The sequence below is a fragment of the Peromyscus californicus genome, unplaced genomic scaffold (genome assembly GCF_007827085.1).
Source record: "Peromyscus californicus insignis strain IS unplaced genomic scaffold, ASM782708v3 Scaffold_5__1_contigs__length_169319896, whole genome shotgun sequence".
NCBI lineage: Eukaryota > Metazoa > Chordata > Mammalia > Rodentia > Cricetidae > Peromyscus > Peromyscus californicus.
In genome coordinates, this window is record NW_026294573.1 from 168,270,319 (window position 1) to 168,287,007 (window position 16,689).

General features: G+C 40.1%; 1 protein-coding gene across 1 annotated transcript in view; it reads left to right on the forward strand.

Annotated features, from left to right (window-relative positions):
* The first annotated feature begins 303 nt into the window (after nt 1–303).
* Trpa1 (transient receptor potential cation channel subfamily A member 1) overlaps nt 304–16,689 on the forward strand; it is a 45,616-nt gene continuing 29,230 nt past the window's right edge. The window contains exons 1-7 of the mRNA XM_052718169.1: nt 304–635; nt 6,076–6,235; nt 8,344–8,519; nt 12,368–12,475; nt 13,976–14,084; nt 14,250–14,395; nt 15,253–15,389. Coding sequence (XP_052574129.1) covers nt 525–635; nt 6,076–6,235; nt 8,344–8,519; nt 12,368–12,475; nt 13,976–14,084; nt 14,250–14,395; nt 15,253–15,389 — 947 coding nt within the window. The 5' untranslated portion in view covers nt 304–524. The remainder of the gene's footprint in view (nt 636–6,075; nt 6,236–8,343; nt 8,520–12,367; nt 12,476–13,975; nt 14,085–14,249; nt 14,396–15,252; nt 15,390–16,689) is intronic.

Here is a 16,689-nt window from a genome sequence, read left to right on the forward strand (position 1 = left end):
GGGCTTCCTGAGGGTCAGGCAAGCACCTCACCCACTGAGCCACATCCCAGTCAAACTCCCAGACTTTTAATTGGGGGAATTTTTTTTTTTCTAAAAGTTCCGAACTATATTCTCTCTCTCCCTCCCCACACCTTCCTGTCCCATGCTTTCTTCTCCACTCGCGTCCTCCCCCGCCACTTCTTTGAGAGGTTGTTTTATTTATTTATTTTTTTTCACAAATCCACTGGATCCGCACCAATTTGGAATTTCACTCTAGTCCTCCAAAGAGGCAGGTCCTGGGCAGATGCCCACGTGGTTCATGTCTGGATCCTGAGCCCCGCCTGCTGCTTGCTCTACAAGTAGCCCAGTGGGTAACAACTCTACAGAAGTTCCCTCCTAGCCGGTGGCAGAACCGGTCTTTGGCTGTAGGGATCTCCCCAGCCGAGCCGGTGCAGGTCCCAAGCTGGGCTCCAGCTCACAGTGCCCTGTCACCAGGTGCCGCCTTGTGGGGAGCAGCTGCGCCAGCTGGCGTCCAGGTGGAGTCAATGAGATGCAGCCTGAGGAGGATGCTGCGCCCGGAGGAGAGGAAGGAGATCCAGGGCGTTGTCTATCGCGGCGTGGAGGAAGACATGGACTGCTCCAAGGAATCCTTTAAGGTACTGGGGAATCAGTCGGTGGTCGGGAGCATGCTAGGTCAGTGTGGGAGGTGGGAGGGTGGGGCTTTCCTTGCCTGCAACAGTCTGATGCGTTTGCTACACAAGTTCAGGAAGCAGTGAGTGTGGACAGGGCTAGAAAGAAGAGTATCAGGCTACTGAGCACTTGTAAGTGATGCTTAAGATTGCAGAGCCTGAGCCAACACCAGTAAAGCGCCACCACACTGTCTGATGGTCCTTTGTTTTGCTTACTTGTTTGCCGAATCCCATCATGCCAGGAGATGGATTGATGCCAGAGGAGACGTTTCCCTGAAGTACTTTTGATAGATAACAGAATTAGAAACCCAGGACTGCATGAAGCCAGGACAAATTTGGAGTGTGCGCCGTTCCTCTTGGACGTTTAAGCAGATTTTTTCCTTTGGACTGAAGTGGAACCGCTGCAGCTGAGAATCTGGTAGTCAGATAGGGATCCGACAAGTGTCTTGGGGTAGAGAAGCAGTTTTGTTTAAAAGTGAAGCAGAGAACTCGGTGTTTGCAAATGTGCCTGGTGGGGACACGCCTACAAACCGAGGCAAGACCAGCAGGGGGAGACCTAGTGAGGACCGGAGGACAGCTGTGAAGGGGCTTCAAAGAGTCCTCAGTCCTCTGGATGTTCCGACCTGCAAGAAAGTCTCACTCACTACCAAGCTAACCCTGACGCTGCCACTCTGCTCTGAAGGGTAGAGGCTGGCTGTTGGCTGCCCAGAAAACCCATTAGAGTTCCTCAGCTTGATAGCAAAAAGGGAGGGACTCTCTTGAAATGTCAAGATATTAACTGTGGCTTTTCAATACCCACTGTGAATTCATCTCCGCGTAGTTCCTTATGCATTTTTCAGGGGAAAACGAAATGCTTGTTGCAAACACAAATTTCACAAAGTTTTCTTTAACTTATAAAAGTATGAGCTCATGGAGAAAGCACTTTGACTCACACATGAAGTAAATTTTAGAATACTTTTCAATTCAGTACTTGAAAATTTACTTCTTTTTTAAAAAATTAACTACTTCACAGCATCCCATTGTGGGGAACACATGAAGGTTTATTTAACTACTTATGTTCTGATACATGTACTTAGGTCGTTTTCATTTGTTTTGCCATTTTATTGAGCTTTGATTTTTTTTTTTTAATCTATGACTGTAGATGTGGTTTCTCAGTCTGTATGTCTATTGGTAGCTTTGTTCTAACAGAGGCAAGAATATAAGAACAGATTTAGCTTTGGTAGACATTTTTCAACTGCTGTCTAGGTAGACAAAACTGCCAATGTGAGTCAGAGGGGCCCTACCTCACAGAAACGCATATACAAGGCCTTCAGAGTCAACATTGCTCCCCATCCCAATTAACAGATTAACCAAGGCCTCTTGCTTTAGTAGGAAACAAACCACATCATGAGTGAATTTTAGTACTAGGATGCTATCATTACAGTTATTGTGGGGCACAAAGAAATTTTAAAATTTCAAAACATCCTTCATGTAAATTCAGTTTTCTAGAGATTTGTAGAATTTCTGCTATCCAGACCTAATATTTTCTTTGTGTTTTTATTTTAGTATCTTTAGTTTCAATGACAAACTCACTGGGTTAACTCAAGTTAGTACTTTAAAAAAGTACTTTGACATTTAACCATGTCTAGCTATATATAGTTTCTCACCTTAGTTTTCTTTCCCTTTTGGTCTTATTCTGATTAGATCTATTTCATTCAAGCAGACTAAAACAGATGGGGCTGAAATCTCTAATTTGAAGAGTTTAATTTAGAACTAACTTCTGTAAAAAGGATCTAGTGCCTAGTGTCTTGAATATAGTCATAGAAATTGGAATTCAAGAGCTCAAGAGCTTAGGGAGTACTCAAAACAGGAAACTATACTAGATTAATTATTATATGTAATCCACCAGAGGCTTGAAAACACAAACTAGGAAGAAATAATGAAACCGCATTGTGGTTCTGGAATAACACTGAGGATTAAAACAATTTCCTAGTGTGCTTTCCAGATCTGAAAATATGCAACCAAGTAAAGCATTTGCCTAAATAGTTTTCAAAGATATTTATTTTTTCTTTCTTTCTTTCTTTTTTTTTTTTTTTTTTTTTTTAAGACAGGGTTTCTCTGTGTAGTTTTGGTGCCTGTCCTGGAACTCACTCTGTAGACCAAACTGGCCTCAAATTTATATATGAGCATCTCAGGTCTGTCCTAAGAACTTTCTAAAGGAATTTCCTGATGATATGTCAGGCCCTGAGTAGAGAGAGTTTAACACACTTTATGAGTTCCTGTGACATGTTTATAGGCTGTTTTTATCACTGTGAACTCAATAGTATCTTGCCAACCTCTGAACCTAGTCCTTCCTCTAAAGAGCGTAGAGGGTATATGTCAACTACTTATCACTAACAGACTGGTAAATTGCTCTTTTCAGCACTGGTGATGGGCAATAGTATCCCATATTATCGTTCAAAGGACATCAAATTCAAGTGCTAAAATGCTTTCAAATTGATTTAGGTGAGCAATTTCTTTGCTAGGGCAAGACATTAAGAGGAGGAAAGCACCATTTCTTCAAGAACCTCAGTTTAATTATTGATTATGTGTAAATTTGAGAATGGCTGGATGTCTTTGTATTATCCCATAGTCACTAAGAGCACATGGAACTGTTTTTTAGTTGGAAAGTGCCACATTTTCGTTCAAGATACTGCCAACATAAAGGTGTTTTTAGTTGTTGTTGTTTTTGTTTATTTGTTTTAGGTTCTATTATGTGACAAGAGAAATAAAATTCAAAGTGGGAAACTTAGATATTTCAGTTTCTTCTGTTCTTACATTTAGTGAATTCATCTTAATATGCTGAATTCATCACTGCTCTATTTGATAATTTTTCTTTGCAGTAATGAAATGTTGTAGTTTTCTTTAAAATAACAAATTATGTTGACAGCTATCTTATGTGGCAAAGGTGACCAGTCAGAGCCAAAGGAAGAACTCAAAGCAACTTTCTTGATCTTTTGTTTGTTACTTCTATGGCATGAGAAAAATTTATCATGCTATCTTGGGTCTATGCAAAGCTACTGACTTGTAAAAAAAATTGGTTTGGGTCTTTGTAATAGCTTTGAAAACAATATAGGCATTTTCCTCCTTCTCTCATATATTACATTCCAACTTCAGTTTCCCTCCTTCCACTCTTCCCAATCCTTTCCCCCACCATACCTCCCCGCCCAGATCCACTCTTCCTCCTTTTCCCTTCAGAGAAGAGCAGCCTTCCCAGGGCATTGACCGAATATGGCATAACAAGTTACAATATGACTAGGCACAAACCCTCATATTAAAGTTGGATGAGGCAACCCAGTAGGAGGAAAATGGTCCTAAAAGCAGGCAAAAGAAGGCAAATGTTTTTACTTGGCAGTGTGTTTGTAAATCTGGAAGGTACAATGATAAATCATGTGAATCTTGGTGTTACCCTAGAACTGCAATGGACTCCTATTCTTCCTATATTTTGCTCTTAAACCTCTAGGAAACTAAAACTCACCAAGTAGCTTCATGTATACAAAAGTCTATAGGGAGCTGAGGTGTAGCTCTGCTGGTAGATCTGGGTTTAAATCTTAGTATAGAATAAACTTGAGTGGTTGTACAAGCCTGCAATCCTAGCACTCAAAAAGTAGAAACAGGACAATCAGAAGTTCAAGGTCAACCTCAGTTATATAGCAAGTTCAAGGCCAAACCTGGGCATACATGAGACCCCTATCTTAAAAAGTAAGCAAAAATCTTTACGTCCCTCTGTTCTTTGTGAAAGCTCCTTTCTTTCTCCATTCCTCTCTGAAAATTACCCGTATGAATATATCATGAAAAGTGAAGCATACAAATGTGTAGCAAACATTGAACACAGTGAATAAAATGAAAGAGCAGGAAAGACCCAGAGTGTTTCTCAGACTTTTGCCTTAGAATCCATTTGAGTTTGAACAGTGTCCTAGAAAGGGCCTGGTTGTGTGAGCTACAGTTACTGTGTATTAGAAAGTAGTGGGAACTCATGAAAGTTGCATCAATGGCTGTGGAGCCTGCATAGGACTTGACTAATCCCTCTGCATGAGACAGTTGTGTGGCTTGATTTGCTTGGGGGGCCCCCTGGTGGTAGAATCAGAATACATCCCTGGTGCATGAGGGGACTTTTTGGAGCCTACTACATGACACCTCATGTAGCCTTGAGGTAGGGGGAAGGGCTTGAACTTGCCTTTACTGAATTGCCTCCCCCTGGGGGGCCTTGCCTTCTTGGGAGGAATGGGGAGTTGGTTGGCGGTGGGGGGGGGGGGGGGACTGGGGGGAGATGGGAGGAGGGAAGAGGGAGATCTCTGATTGGTGTGTAAAATAAAAAAAATTTCTTAATAAAAAAATGAAAAAAAAAAGAAAGTGGATAAAACCGAAAAACATACCTGGTGTGGTGGCTCGTACCTCCAATCTGAATACTATGTAGGGGGAAGCAAGAGGATCAGGGATTTTAGGTTATCCTCAGCCACACTGCAGGTTAGAGGCCAGCCTCTAGGAAGCAGGGCCTTACCATTCATTTGCAAATACATCAGTAACTCTAGATGCAACTTTGAATGGAAATCTTGCCAAAACATTTGGAGGATAGTTAAATATTTCTGTAATTATTGATTTTTAAAGTTCTCCATTTTCTGTGTAAGGCAGATGTTTAGAACTTTTAAATAACCGAATAAAGAAATTGCTTCTTGTCATTATGTATATTAAGTGGAAATTCTTGAATTCTGGCAGGAGTTGCTCATGCTCAGGAGTAGGGCAACTGTTTTAGACCCCTGAACAAATTCCTTAGGGGACACTGCTACAGGATGATCCTAGCTTTGGTGTGTAAGGAAGGTTGGGTGGAGACCAACTGTAGGCAGGAGGGGCCAAAAAAAGATAGAATACTTTAGTTTCCTAGACTTAAAAACCTTCACATTCATAGACTCTACTTCTTTTTACTACTTTTATCAGTGTCTATGAACTACAAAATAAGGACTTTCAGATAACTTTCCACACATGTGCTCACTGTGCTATGACCATTTTCAGTCCACTATTTCTTGATTCCTTTTGCTGTAACTGAAATACGTTTCATCCAGCAAAGCAAAGCCCTCTGTATTTTTTAATGTATTATTTCTCAGAGCATATTTTGTAAATTTCCTTCAAAACTTTTCTTGAGGCTTCTATTCCTTTAACATATGTAAGATTATGGTCAGAAAAATTAAACATTTGTTTAATGTATTTATCAGTGCATAGGCATTTGCCTACTTGATGTCTATATGTACTGTGTTCTTTAAGAAACGTTATTTGCTGTATGCATGACAGTTTTGAACAGCAGTAAAGCCTTCAGGCTATTACATGACTAATTTTATATTTTAAAGTTTTGCACATACTTGTTTTAGGTAACAGACTTTTTATACTTCTCTAGGTGGACATTGAAGGAGATATGTATAGATTAGAAGACTTCGTCAAGAACCGAAGAAAACTAAGCAAATATGAGGATGAAAGTATCTCCCCTTTGCATCATGCAGCAGCAGAAGGTCAGACTGAACTAATGAAGATGATCATCCATGGTTCTTCTTGTGAAGGTAACCAAGTGTTACAGTGCAGGTTCATAAAGCACTTAGATTGGTGGACGACCAGGAAATTTATACCTGTGACATGGACACTGCTTATGGGTAGACTGAATGTGAAAGGCATGTCTGGGAAGCTGGAGTGGACTATATGAGTTCTACTTTAAGAGATTAGGTGAACAGCTTGACCAACCAGACCAAACAGGAACAAAGTCAGTGTGAGAGTGTGAGATTCAATTACTCTGAGTTGGCATACATATCTTGGGTACATTCTCTTGGAAACATCACATACAGTCAGAACCACAGAGGATGGAACCACTGCTTGAGGGCCTTGCCTCAGAAGTAGATGAAACTGAGAACACACATGCATGGACAGAGTTTAGGAGAGCAGGGATTGTTAATAAGAGGTAGCTAGGGGGATGGACAAAAAGAGATGGATGGCAGAGGTAGAGTGGAGTGAACAAGAGAGTTGTGGGTCACAGGCAGGGGAGAAATCACTGGGATGATTAGTTAGGTGGATCAGTTGCTACAAAGACATCAAGTAGGAAGAAGGTCACAAGAAAGACCTGCTTTAGAAAGCCCCTATGATTACAGGGAAATGAATTGTGAAAAGTAGTCAAGCTAAAATCATTTTCAAATTGTATGTTGGTGATCGAAGCTGTTTAATTATTTGATGCTGAACAGAATATTTTTTTTTGCTTAAGCAAAATGAGGGTCTAAGGTGTTGGGGGGAGGTGGATTGAGAATTAAAAACTTTGATGCATGAAAGGAGTAGAGGAAGAAAATTTTAAAAGAGAGAGAAACAGGAAACTTGGCTGCCTCATGGTTCCCACTACTGTTGATGGCCACCAAGCCCAATTCATGAGTGAGTACTTTTCCTTTTCTTCAGACATAGTGATATACCACCATGACTACCTTATCATAGCTACTGGGCAATTCAGAATGAAGAACATTCTATTCTTACACAGCATTCACAAGACAAATAGCAGCACATGTATACTATACAAATACATGGAAGGCATGTCCATCACCAGGGATGCAAAATCCAACTTGGGAGTTTATTAGTGACCTGACATTTTTCTCATGAACATTTTTGAAATCCTTGCAATAGGCCACATAGTCTGCTAAAATCTTTACAGACATGACCCAATATTATTCTCCCCAATATTATTCTCCAACACTTTTACAGGAGTGTGTGTTTCTATACATATAGAAGTAAATATGCATATAAATATGTACATATTTGCATACATGTCTATTTTTTTTTTTACCGTTTGACAGAGACAGCTGAGTGATTCACATAACTCCTGAGGAGCAGTGTGCTGGAACAGGAGGACTTTCAGCCTCTCTAGGTTTCAGCATCTTCATCTTTCTGGTCATTTGCCATGGGAGCATCTTTTGGGCAACTGCAAGCTTAAGTGAAATCACAGTCACATGGAACTTAGTTAGGATCTGCTCTGATGTAATCTCAGCATTATATTACAATTATGAAATGAATACACAGATAAAAGTTGAGCAACAAGAGGGTTTATTTTTATAGATACTATGTAAAAAAATTAACCCAACTTTTTTTTTTGGTTTTTCAAGACAGGGTTTCTCTGTGTAGTTTTGTGCCTTTCCTGGAACTCGCTTTGTAGACCAGGCTGGCCTCGAACTCACAGAGATCCTCCTGCCTCTGCCTCCCGAGTGCTGGCATTAAAGGTGTGTGCCACCACCACCCGGCTATTAACCCAACTTTTAAGATCTGTACATACTTTCATGTATTCTCAAATAGTATTCATTGGATAATTTTTTTTTTTTTTTTTTTTTTTTGGTTTTTCGAGACAGGGTTTCTCTGTGTAGCTTTGCGCCTGTCCTGGAACTCACTTGGTAGCCCAGGCTGGCCTCGAACTCACAGAGATCCGCCTGGCTCTGCCTCCCGAGTGCTGGGATTAAAGGCGTGCGCCACCACCGCCCGGCTCATTGGATAATTTTAAGAACTAAAACTGTATCCTATTTCTATATTCTAAGACAATGTAGCTGGTTTTATAAACACTTGATACTAAGTTTTGAAGTGGGTAGTTACAAGGAAGTATTAACTACATCCCAAACTAAATTTAATGCGTCTTTTGTTATTTCTTTAGTGCTGAATATAATGGATAGTTGTGGAAATACCCCACTGCACTGGGCTGCAGAAAAAAACCAAGTTGAAAGTGTGAAGTTTCTTCTTAGCCAAGGAGCAAATCCAAACCTTCGAAACAGCAACATGATGGCACCCCTTCACATAGCTGTACAGGCCATGTACAATGAAATGACCAAGGTGAGGCTGCTGGCCAACTGGGAGTGGGCTGACCCTGGAGAAGGGGCCAGAATCCACATCTGACCTGTTTCCTGTTTCAGAATGGCCAACTTCAAGGGCCATGCAATGGAAAATGAAGCGTAACAACTATGATGTTTACTTCTCACCAAATGATGGTGATGAGGAAGAGAGTGAGGAGGAAGATGGCAAAGACACAGAGAAAAATAATAGATATGATGGTGATTGTGGTGGTGATGGTGATTGATGATGATGATGATGATGATGATGATGATGATGATGATATGATGGTGGTTGTGGTGGTGATGATGATTGATGATGATGATGATGATGATGATGATGATATGGTGGTGATGGTGATTGATGATGATGATATGGTGGCAGTGAGGAGGATGGTGATGGGTGACACTGATGAGTAAGATTGTGAGAACAATGGTCATAATAATCACAGTTCAACTTTTCTTGAGTTTTAATCAGACATTTTAAAAATAGCTTTGTGCCTTTATTAAACTCTCATTTAAAAGTATAAATTAAGAATATTAGTATCTCCATTCCATAGCTGAGTAAGAGGCACAGGGAGAACTAAATGACTTGCCTAAAGTTGCACAACTCCAGCTCTAGGCTTTGCTGTTTAGATCTCTTTCATAAATGACTGAAATGAAAAGGATGATTAGAACCTTTATCATGGCAGAGCCCATAGATTTGTTAGATGGACAGCCTGTCAAAAGACAGATCAACAAGAGATACAGAGATCACACATGGGAATTTCTTTTGTTTTTGTTCTTCAAAGCTTGAATTCTCTCAACTAGAGGAACCCCTTGGACCTCGGTCCCAACTAGTCTTAGTCAATAAAAACCAGAGTCAGATGTTAGGGTGAAAACTGAGAGATCAGAGAAGCAGAGCAGCAGCTACTAGAGACTTCTTACCTCTAGGAAATCTCAGACCAAATGGGAACAGATCCTGTTTCCACTCACCTTATATTCCTGTCTCTGCCTCCCTAGTACTGGGATTAAAGGCGTACACCACCACCACCCAGCTCTGTTTCTCTTTTAGACTGTTTCAATCTCATGTAGCCCAGGGTATCTTTGAACTCCTGATCTTTCTGCTTCCTCCTTCCAAGTGCTGGGATTAAAGGTGTGTGTACCAACACTGTCTGGCCTCTATGATTAACTAGTGGCTAGCTCTGCCCTGCCCTCTGATTTCCAGGCAAGCTTTATTTGTCAGAATGCAAACAAAATATCATACAGCAATCCCTGGTAAATATTTAAAGGGTAGGACTTAGCCCATGGCTTTTAGACTACACCTCGTAGATTCACAGGCACATTAGAAAGCAAATTTGCTTCCTCAGAGGACTGCCATTTACAAATGGATTATGTTCTAGAACAGTTGGTCTCAACCTGTGGATTATAACCCCTTTGTGGGGTCACATATCAAATATCATACATATCAGATATTTACATTATGATTCATAATAGTAGCAAAATCACAATAATGAAGTAGCAACATAATTTTATGGTTGGAGTCACCACAGCATGAGAAACTGTATTAAAAAGTTGCAGCATTAGGAAGGTTGAGAACCACTAGGCTATTTGGAATTTAACAATAGATTTTCCTGTGGAAACAGTACAGGAAGTGCTGATTTTTAGCAAATGTGCTAACCCACACCCAAGCTGATTGTCAGTAAACCACAAAGGAGAGCTCCAAAGCCCCTTTGCCACAAAAGCTTTCTTTCCAGCTCTGGGAAAGGTCTGAATCCCAGCCCATGGAGAGAGAGCGGAGCCCCCTTCACCCTGTCTGCTGGGCTTGGGTTTTGAAGTCTACCTTAACTTTGGTGACATGACAGTGTCATTAAATGCTGATGTGCCTCCTTCCTGGCTGGCTAGTTATCTCTGAAAGAACAACAATGTCTTATTTGTCTGAACAAAATTGTAGTTCTAGACACTGTCCTGATAAGTAGTGGGTATTTGAATGAAGTGGAAGAATGACTAAGCAGAAGAGGTGGCTGAACAGTTAGTAACTGTGAAGACTGGGCAGGACCCCCTGAGAAGGTACTGAAAAATATCCATGGAAACAGGTTGTTTACCTTCTTTCTAATGCCTGCATCATCCAACAGCCAGGTGCTGTGGCCATCATCTATGGCTGCAGGGACAGCCCAGCGGTGCCATCTATTTCCTCAGAGAACTCTGATGCTTTCTCTGAAGGCTCTTTTCATAAATAAGTGGTCATTAGCCTAATTCATCTTGTCTTTAAAGGCATGATTTGGGAGTTCAAAGGCAGGTAATTGTTGAAAAACTACTGTTAATTAGAAAACTCTTCAGACCAGGCATAGAAATAAAAGTTCAGAAATAAAGCCCATAGATAATTTATGAAATCAGTGTGTAGATAAAAACAAAACAAAAAAAAAACCTAGTTGTCCTGAACAATACAAAACCAAGAGAGAAAACTAGGGTCATTGTAGAGTTGGATTGTCTCTGCCTTAAATGGTCTTTGTTTACCAACCGTAACCATGTTTACCAGTGTTCTTTACCACCTGGTTCATGACAATAGGAGAAAGAGGAGAAGGTTTGCTTATGGATAGCAATTCTGTCTCTGCCTACCTCTCTAGCCATGTCCATGGTCTAGTCTGTACCTACTCAGCCTTTACCAGTCCAAAAGGCTTTTTCACTGTTTGATCTACCAGCTTTCCCCTATAATATCCACCATCATCTATAAGGTTATAAAGCTAAAAAAAAAAAAAACATAACAGTCATTTATGAATCACTTCAAGTTCTTACATAGGCAGTATCTTTGGGGACCATTTGCCTAGGGGCTTGGGCATGGCCTTATGTCTTGATGGTCTTTGTTTTGGGGGCTTAATCTGGCTCAGTAGCTTAAGCCTTTCCTTAGATTTCCTGGATTCTTATCCAAGGGCCCCAGAGAGTCCTATAGAGCTTCTGGACATGTCTGGTCATGACTGAATAGAAGTAGGTACATAGTTCAGTTGCTCTCTTTGTGACCACTGCCACCTAGAATTTAATTCAGCCTTTGAAAGAAAGAAAGAAACTATAATTACATGCAGTGGAACTGTGGTCTGCAGTTCTATGGGGGCTAGGATGGGGAGAAGCTTCTAGTAGACCTTGGCGGGTTCCTTTGCATGTGAATCTGGATTTGGAGAACAGACCCTGAAGGGGCCTGAAGTCTGTGGAGACATCCTTTGCTTCTAATTTCTCTTCACCTTAAAGAGTTTCCCTGTTTGTTTTTATGTACTAAACCTCAGCTCGGGTTTTCTCCTCTGAACAGAACTCATTAGTTAGCCTAATTCATTGGCTGTGTGTCACATCAGAATACACTCTGTTGGGAAGGAGTTCTGCTAGGAAGTTGTTTACTTGGAAGAAGTAGCGAGTTTTAGGAAATAGCTGGTTTGATAAGCTTCAACACATAAACAAACAACAATGACAATCCCAATGGCCAGTGGTGCAGGATTGTGATCCAGCTGCACAGGGGCTAATGAAGAAGGATAGTAAATCCAAAGTCTTTGCCTAAAGTACATTGCTAAGTAAAGGCAATCCTGGGCAATGTGACCCTGTCTCAATGTCGAAAATGAATCTACAAATAAGACTGGGAAAATGACTCAGTAGTTGAACATTGTTCAACAGGCATGAGCTACTAGGTTCAGTTACCTGTACTGAAAAAAAAATATAAGCCCATGTTAAGTTTTACCATTGTATTTTTTGTATTAAGTATTTTATGGAAGAGGAATCAGAAAAGATGGGTCAGACATGGTGTTTGGCAATCTAGTCTACTGGGAGACATGACTGTATTTGAGAACCAACAGTTTAGCTCTTTAACAATGATTTCTTCACTTTGTCCAGGTCTTGACTGAGCACATCACCACCAACATCAATTTAGAAGGAGAGAATGGAAACACAGCTTTGATGTCTGCATGTGCCAAAGACAACAGTGAAGCTTTGCAGCTTTTGGTTTGTAAATCAATGAATCACACGCTGTGGCTTTCTTTTGGTGACTATGTCACAAACTGTTATATAAGAAGCATTTCATGGTATCTCCTTAGCAAAATCGAAAATACAGAAAGTAGGTCTAAAGAACTTAGTTCTCAGTGCTTTTTATGTGGATACACCTCTAGGATTCAATGTGGAACCTAGATTGTATACAGAAGACTAAATATGAAGCATGGAAAAAATTAAGGTAAAAAGAAAATATAGGCAGTGATTAAGATGAATCTGGCAGTAGGGCTAGAATATAAAGCCAACATATAACAACCTCTTTGACACTAGAACCATTTGATCCTGGGACTGAAGAAATGGCTCAGTGATAAGAGTACTGGCTGTTCTTCCAGAGGACTCAGGTTTGGCTGCCACACCCACATGGTGGATTATAATCATCTGTAAACCCGGGAGATTGAACACCCTCTTCTGGTCTCTGTGCATCAGACACACACACACATGGTTCATAAACATGCATACAGATAAAACACCCATATACATAAAAATTTTAAAAATTAAACCATTTGAGAAAACATGAATATGGACAGTTACAGAGTTATTTTTACCTCTAAGATGAAAGCAGAAAAGAAACACTTCATTTCTACTCCCAAGATTGGAACTGTGGCTATGGTTTCTCCGAAACCTGAATCCAGAAAGTTGGCCATCTCTCTGTAAAGTTTCCCAGGTATGACACCCCAAGACACTGGAGGCACCTGTCTCAGGGATTGCTTCTGTTCCAGGTAGCGCCCCTGATGAGGGCACTACTGGAATTTTATCGAGACATTGAAGGTACCTGTCTCGGGGATAGCTTCTGTTCCAGGTAGGGCACTACTGGAATTTCATCAAATTAGCTCCTTTCCAAATGTTTCTGGCTAACTTGCCTGCTATTCAGAAATAGAAGGTATACAAATATTTCCTGATAGTTACGTATGCAAAATATGTGTTAATATTTTGCTTTTGGTTGACTATTGGCTAGTAACAACTTAGAACAACAGAACACTGCAGGAAGTGAAGGAATGTCAGAGTATTCCAGTCTTTGAAATTTTAACATGGCATGTCATAGTGCTTCAGACTTTCCCATACGTGATGACATCTAAATTGTTCTTTTTCATCACACTTGGTACTTGTACTGGTCCCATCTCAAACTGAAAATATTTATATGACTCAAATGACCTGTGTTTTAAAAATTAAATATTTCACATGAAATTGAAAAAAATATGTTGAGTGTGTTGGGAGATTAAGGTTGATATTTTTGCATCATAGTGTATCTTCATCTTTGTAAGATGTAAAGTGTCTCTACTGTAGTCTTAACCTGATTTTGTAGTTGCTATCTTGCCTAGACTGCACATCTACATAGCTTTCTGCATGTTCTCCCAGAGGCTCTGAAAGATGAAATGGCCTGCTGAAGCACAGAAATTCTTGTCTACCTTTGTCACTTAGTTGGTGTTACCATTTTTGTTTCTCCTTTACCTCCAGTTAGAAAAAGGAGCTAAGTTGTGTAAATCAAATAAATGGGGAGACTACCCTGTTCACCAGGCTGCATTTGCAGGTGCCAAAAAATGTATGGAATTAATACTAAACTATGGTGAGTTGATGCTTTCTATATTCTACACAGTAAAGCAACCTTTAGATACCCTTCTTATGAAAAAGAATAAGATTTATACATGGGCCCTTATGTAATTCTAAAGGTCCTTTCTTTCAGAAGCCTATTTATTTCCCTATTCATCTTCAATGGTGTTTTCTTCTAAAGGTGAAAAACATGGCTACACCAAGGAGTCTCATATTAACTTTGTGAATCATAAGAAAGCTAGCCCACTCCACCTGGCAGTTCAAAGTGGTGACTTGGACATGATTAAAATGTGCCTAGACAATGGTGCCCACATCGACATGATAGAGGCAAGTGTTCAGTCTATATGGCACTCTGATTTGAGAATTTCCATACATTATTTCCCAAATGTTTTGTGGCTCCTCTATACGCAGGTAAGACTGGAAATGCATATAGCACAAAGGAAGGCTGTTCCTCTGTCCACACTGAAGAAAATATTCTCTAATTTTAAAAATTTCAACATTCCAAAGCAAATGACAAGGCAGGTGCAGCAATGATATATCCCACTCAACTGCCATGAGCTGTGCTAAGGCCTAACCCCAATGATAACAGCAATAATATGCCAAGCCAGGAACTCTGAAGCCCAGTCATGAATGTCTTGGGTTACAGTCTAAAGACTTGTGTCTTTTAACTAAGGATCACCTAATTCACTTCTAAGGATATGTATGTAAGAGGTCTGACTGAGTCTGGGTCCTGACCTGATGAAGAGCATGGATTACAGGGACTTTTCCCTTTAGTGCTGTGGGTCAGCTCCCATAAAGGCCTTTCCTTTGTGGAGGAAGCAGAAATTGGCTATTAATCATGTGAAACTTCTTCTCATCGCTTCCAAATTCTTTGAAATAGAAGTGACCTTATTCTTATGAAGTCATTTCATTCAGTTACCTCAGTAAGGAACGAGACTCATACTCCTTAAGAAGAGAATGGTATTCAAATGATAGTAATGGAAGTGTATGCCAAGAGCACTTGGGTTGCTAGGAGGCCTTTGCTAGATAGGCCTTCATACTCATGGTTTTTAGTAAGTCAAATGGTGCGGTTCATCGCCTTCTGACATCCTAGATCTGGGAAGAATAGACTCACTGCTGAATTTACATGTGTTAGATCCTTAAGTTTGGATTTAAGCTAATGCTGACATCAACACTGTTTATAGAATGGCAAATGCATGGCCCTCCATTTTGCTGCAACCCAGGGAGCCACTGATATTGTTAAACTCATGATCTCATCCTATACTGGAAGCAGTGATATTGTGAATGCAGTCGATGGCAATCAGGAGACCCTGCTTCACAGGCAAGTAGCCTACTTGTCATTCATATGTTAAATATATATATTGCTTGAAAAAATTAGCCAGAATGGTAGTGGAAGTTCTAAAGTTGAATCATTCTTCTCAAATGACCAGAAAGTAAAGGAATTCTTCAACACACCCTTAAGAAATACCTTTTCAATGATTAAAGAAAAGGATAACTATTATCATGAAAACATACTATGTATAAAACCTATACATGAAAGATAAATAATCACACACAACAGAAAGTCTGAAAACCCCAATAATGAATAAATTAATAGTGGCAAAAATGAATGATGGCAAGTTTTTAAAAACATTCAAATCAATGGACAATTACCAAATGTCAGGTGGAAAATCATGCCTAACAGTAAAAATCTTGAGTAATAGATTAAATTCACCAGTCAAATGACATCAACAGGATGAATCACAAAACAAGATCCAACAACACAAGCAATTCACTTCATCAGTAAAGATATATAGAAACAAAAGTGGGAAGGTTCGCAATAGACACCTGATGTGATTAAAATCAAAGCAAGCCACTGCAGCTTGATGCCTTTCAAATAAGTCAAGCTTGGAGTCAAACATGAAAGCGACAAAGGTTAGAAGGGAATTAATCACAATGATGTTGTGTTTCATCTAGAATCTCTAATGTACCTCAGGAATCAAAGTAACTGGAACTTTACAGAAGTGCCAGTGCCATATTCTGGATCAGCCATTGATCCTGTAGGAAGGGCTAAGGAAGCCAACATGTGAAATTTTCTAAGCCAGTTCTAAACTCAATTTTTCAGGTATATTCTGCTGGCATTTAGTGACCAGTATGGAGCAGATCCATGTGGCTTCTCCATAGTTCCCCTTCTGATCTCTAATGCCTTCATCTATAAGTAGACATCAATGTTTTAAAACAGCTATAGTAAATTCTCTAACCAAGGTTTTAAATAAAGAGAACTATTTTGGTGGTGGAGGCTTCCTGGATGCTGGGCAGAGAAGCAGGAAGTGTATATTGGGACTCAAGTCTATTGGGAAGACAAGGATTTAATATTCTCTATGTAAGTGATAGCCTCATTTCTCTGTACTTGTCTCTATCCCTCTTCTCCTCCACAACTATGATAAGGTAGAAGTCTGGGATGACAGAAGAGAGCTGGTAAATTCTCAGCCACTAACTGGAGCAGGAAAGCTGCATTATCTCTCCAGGAAAGGAATTTGAAGCAGGCAGTATAAGATGTACTTCTGAACTGGGAAGGGGGGAATGGATATCCAGATGAGCAAAGCCACTAGCCCTGATCAAATATGCATTTATAAGCAGGG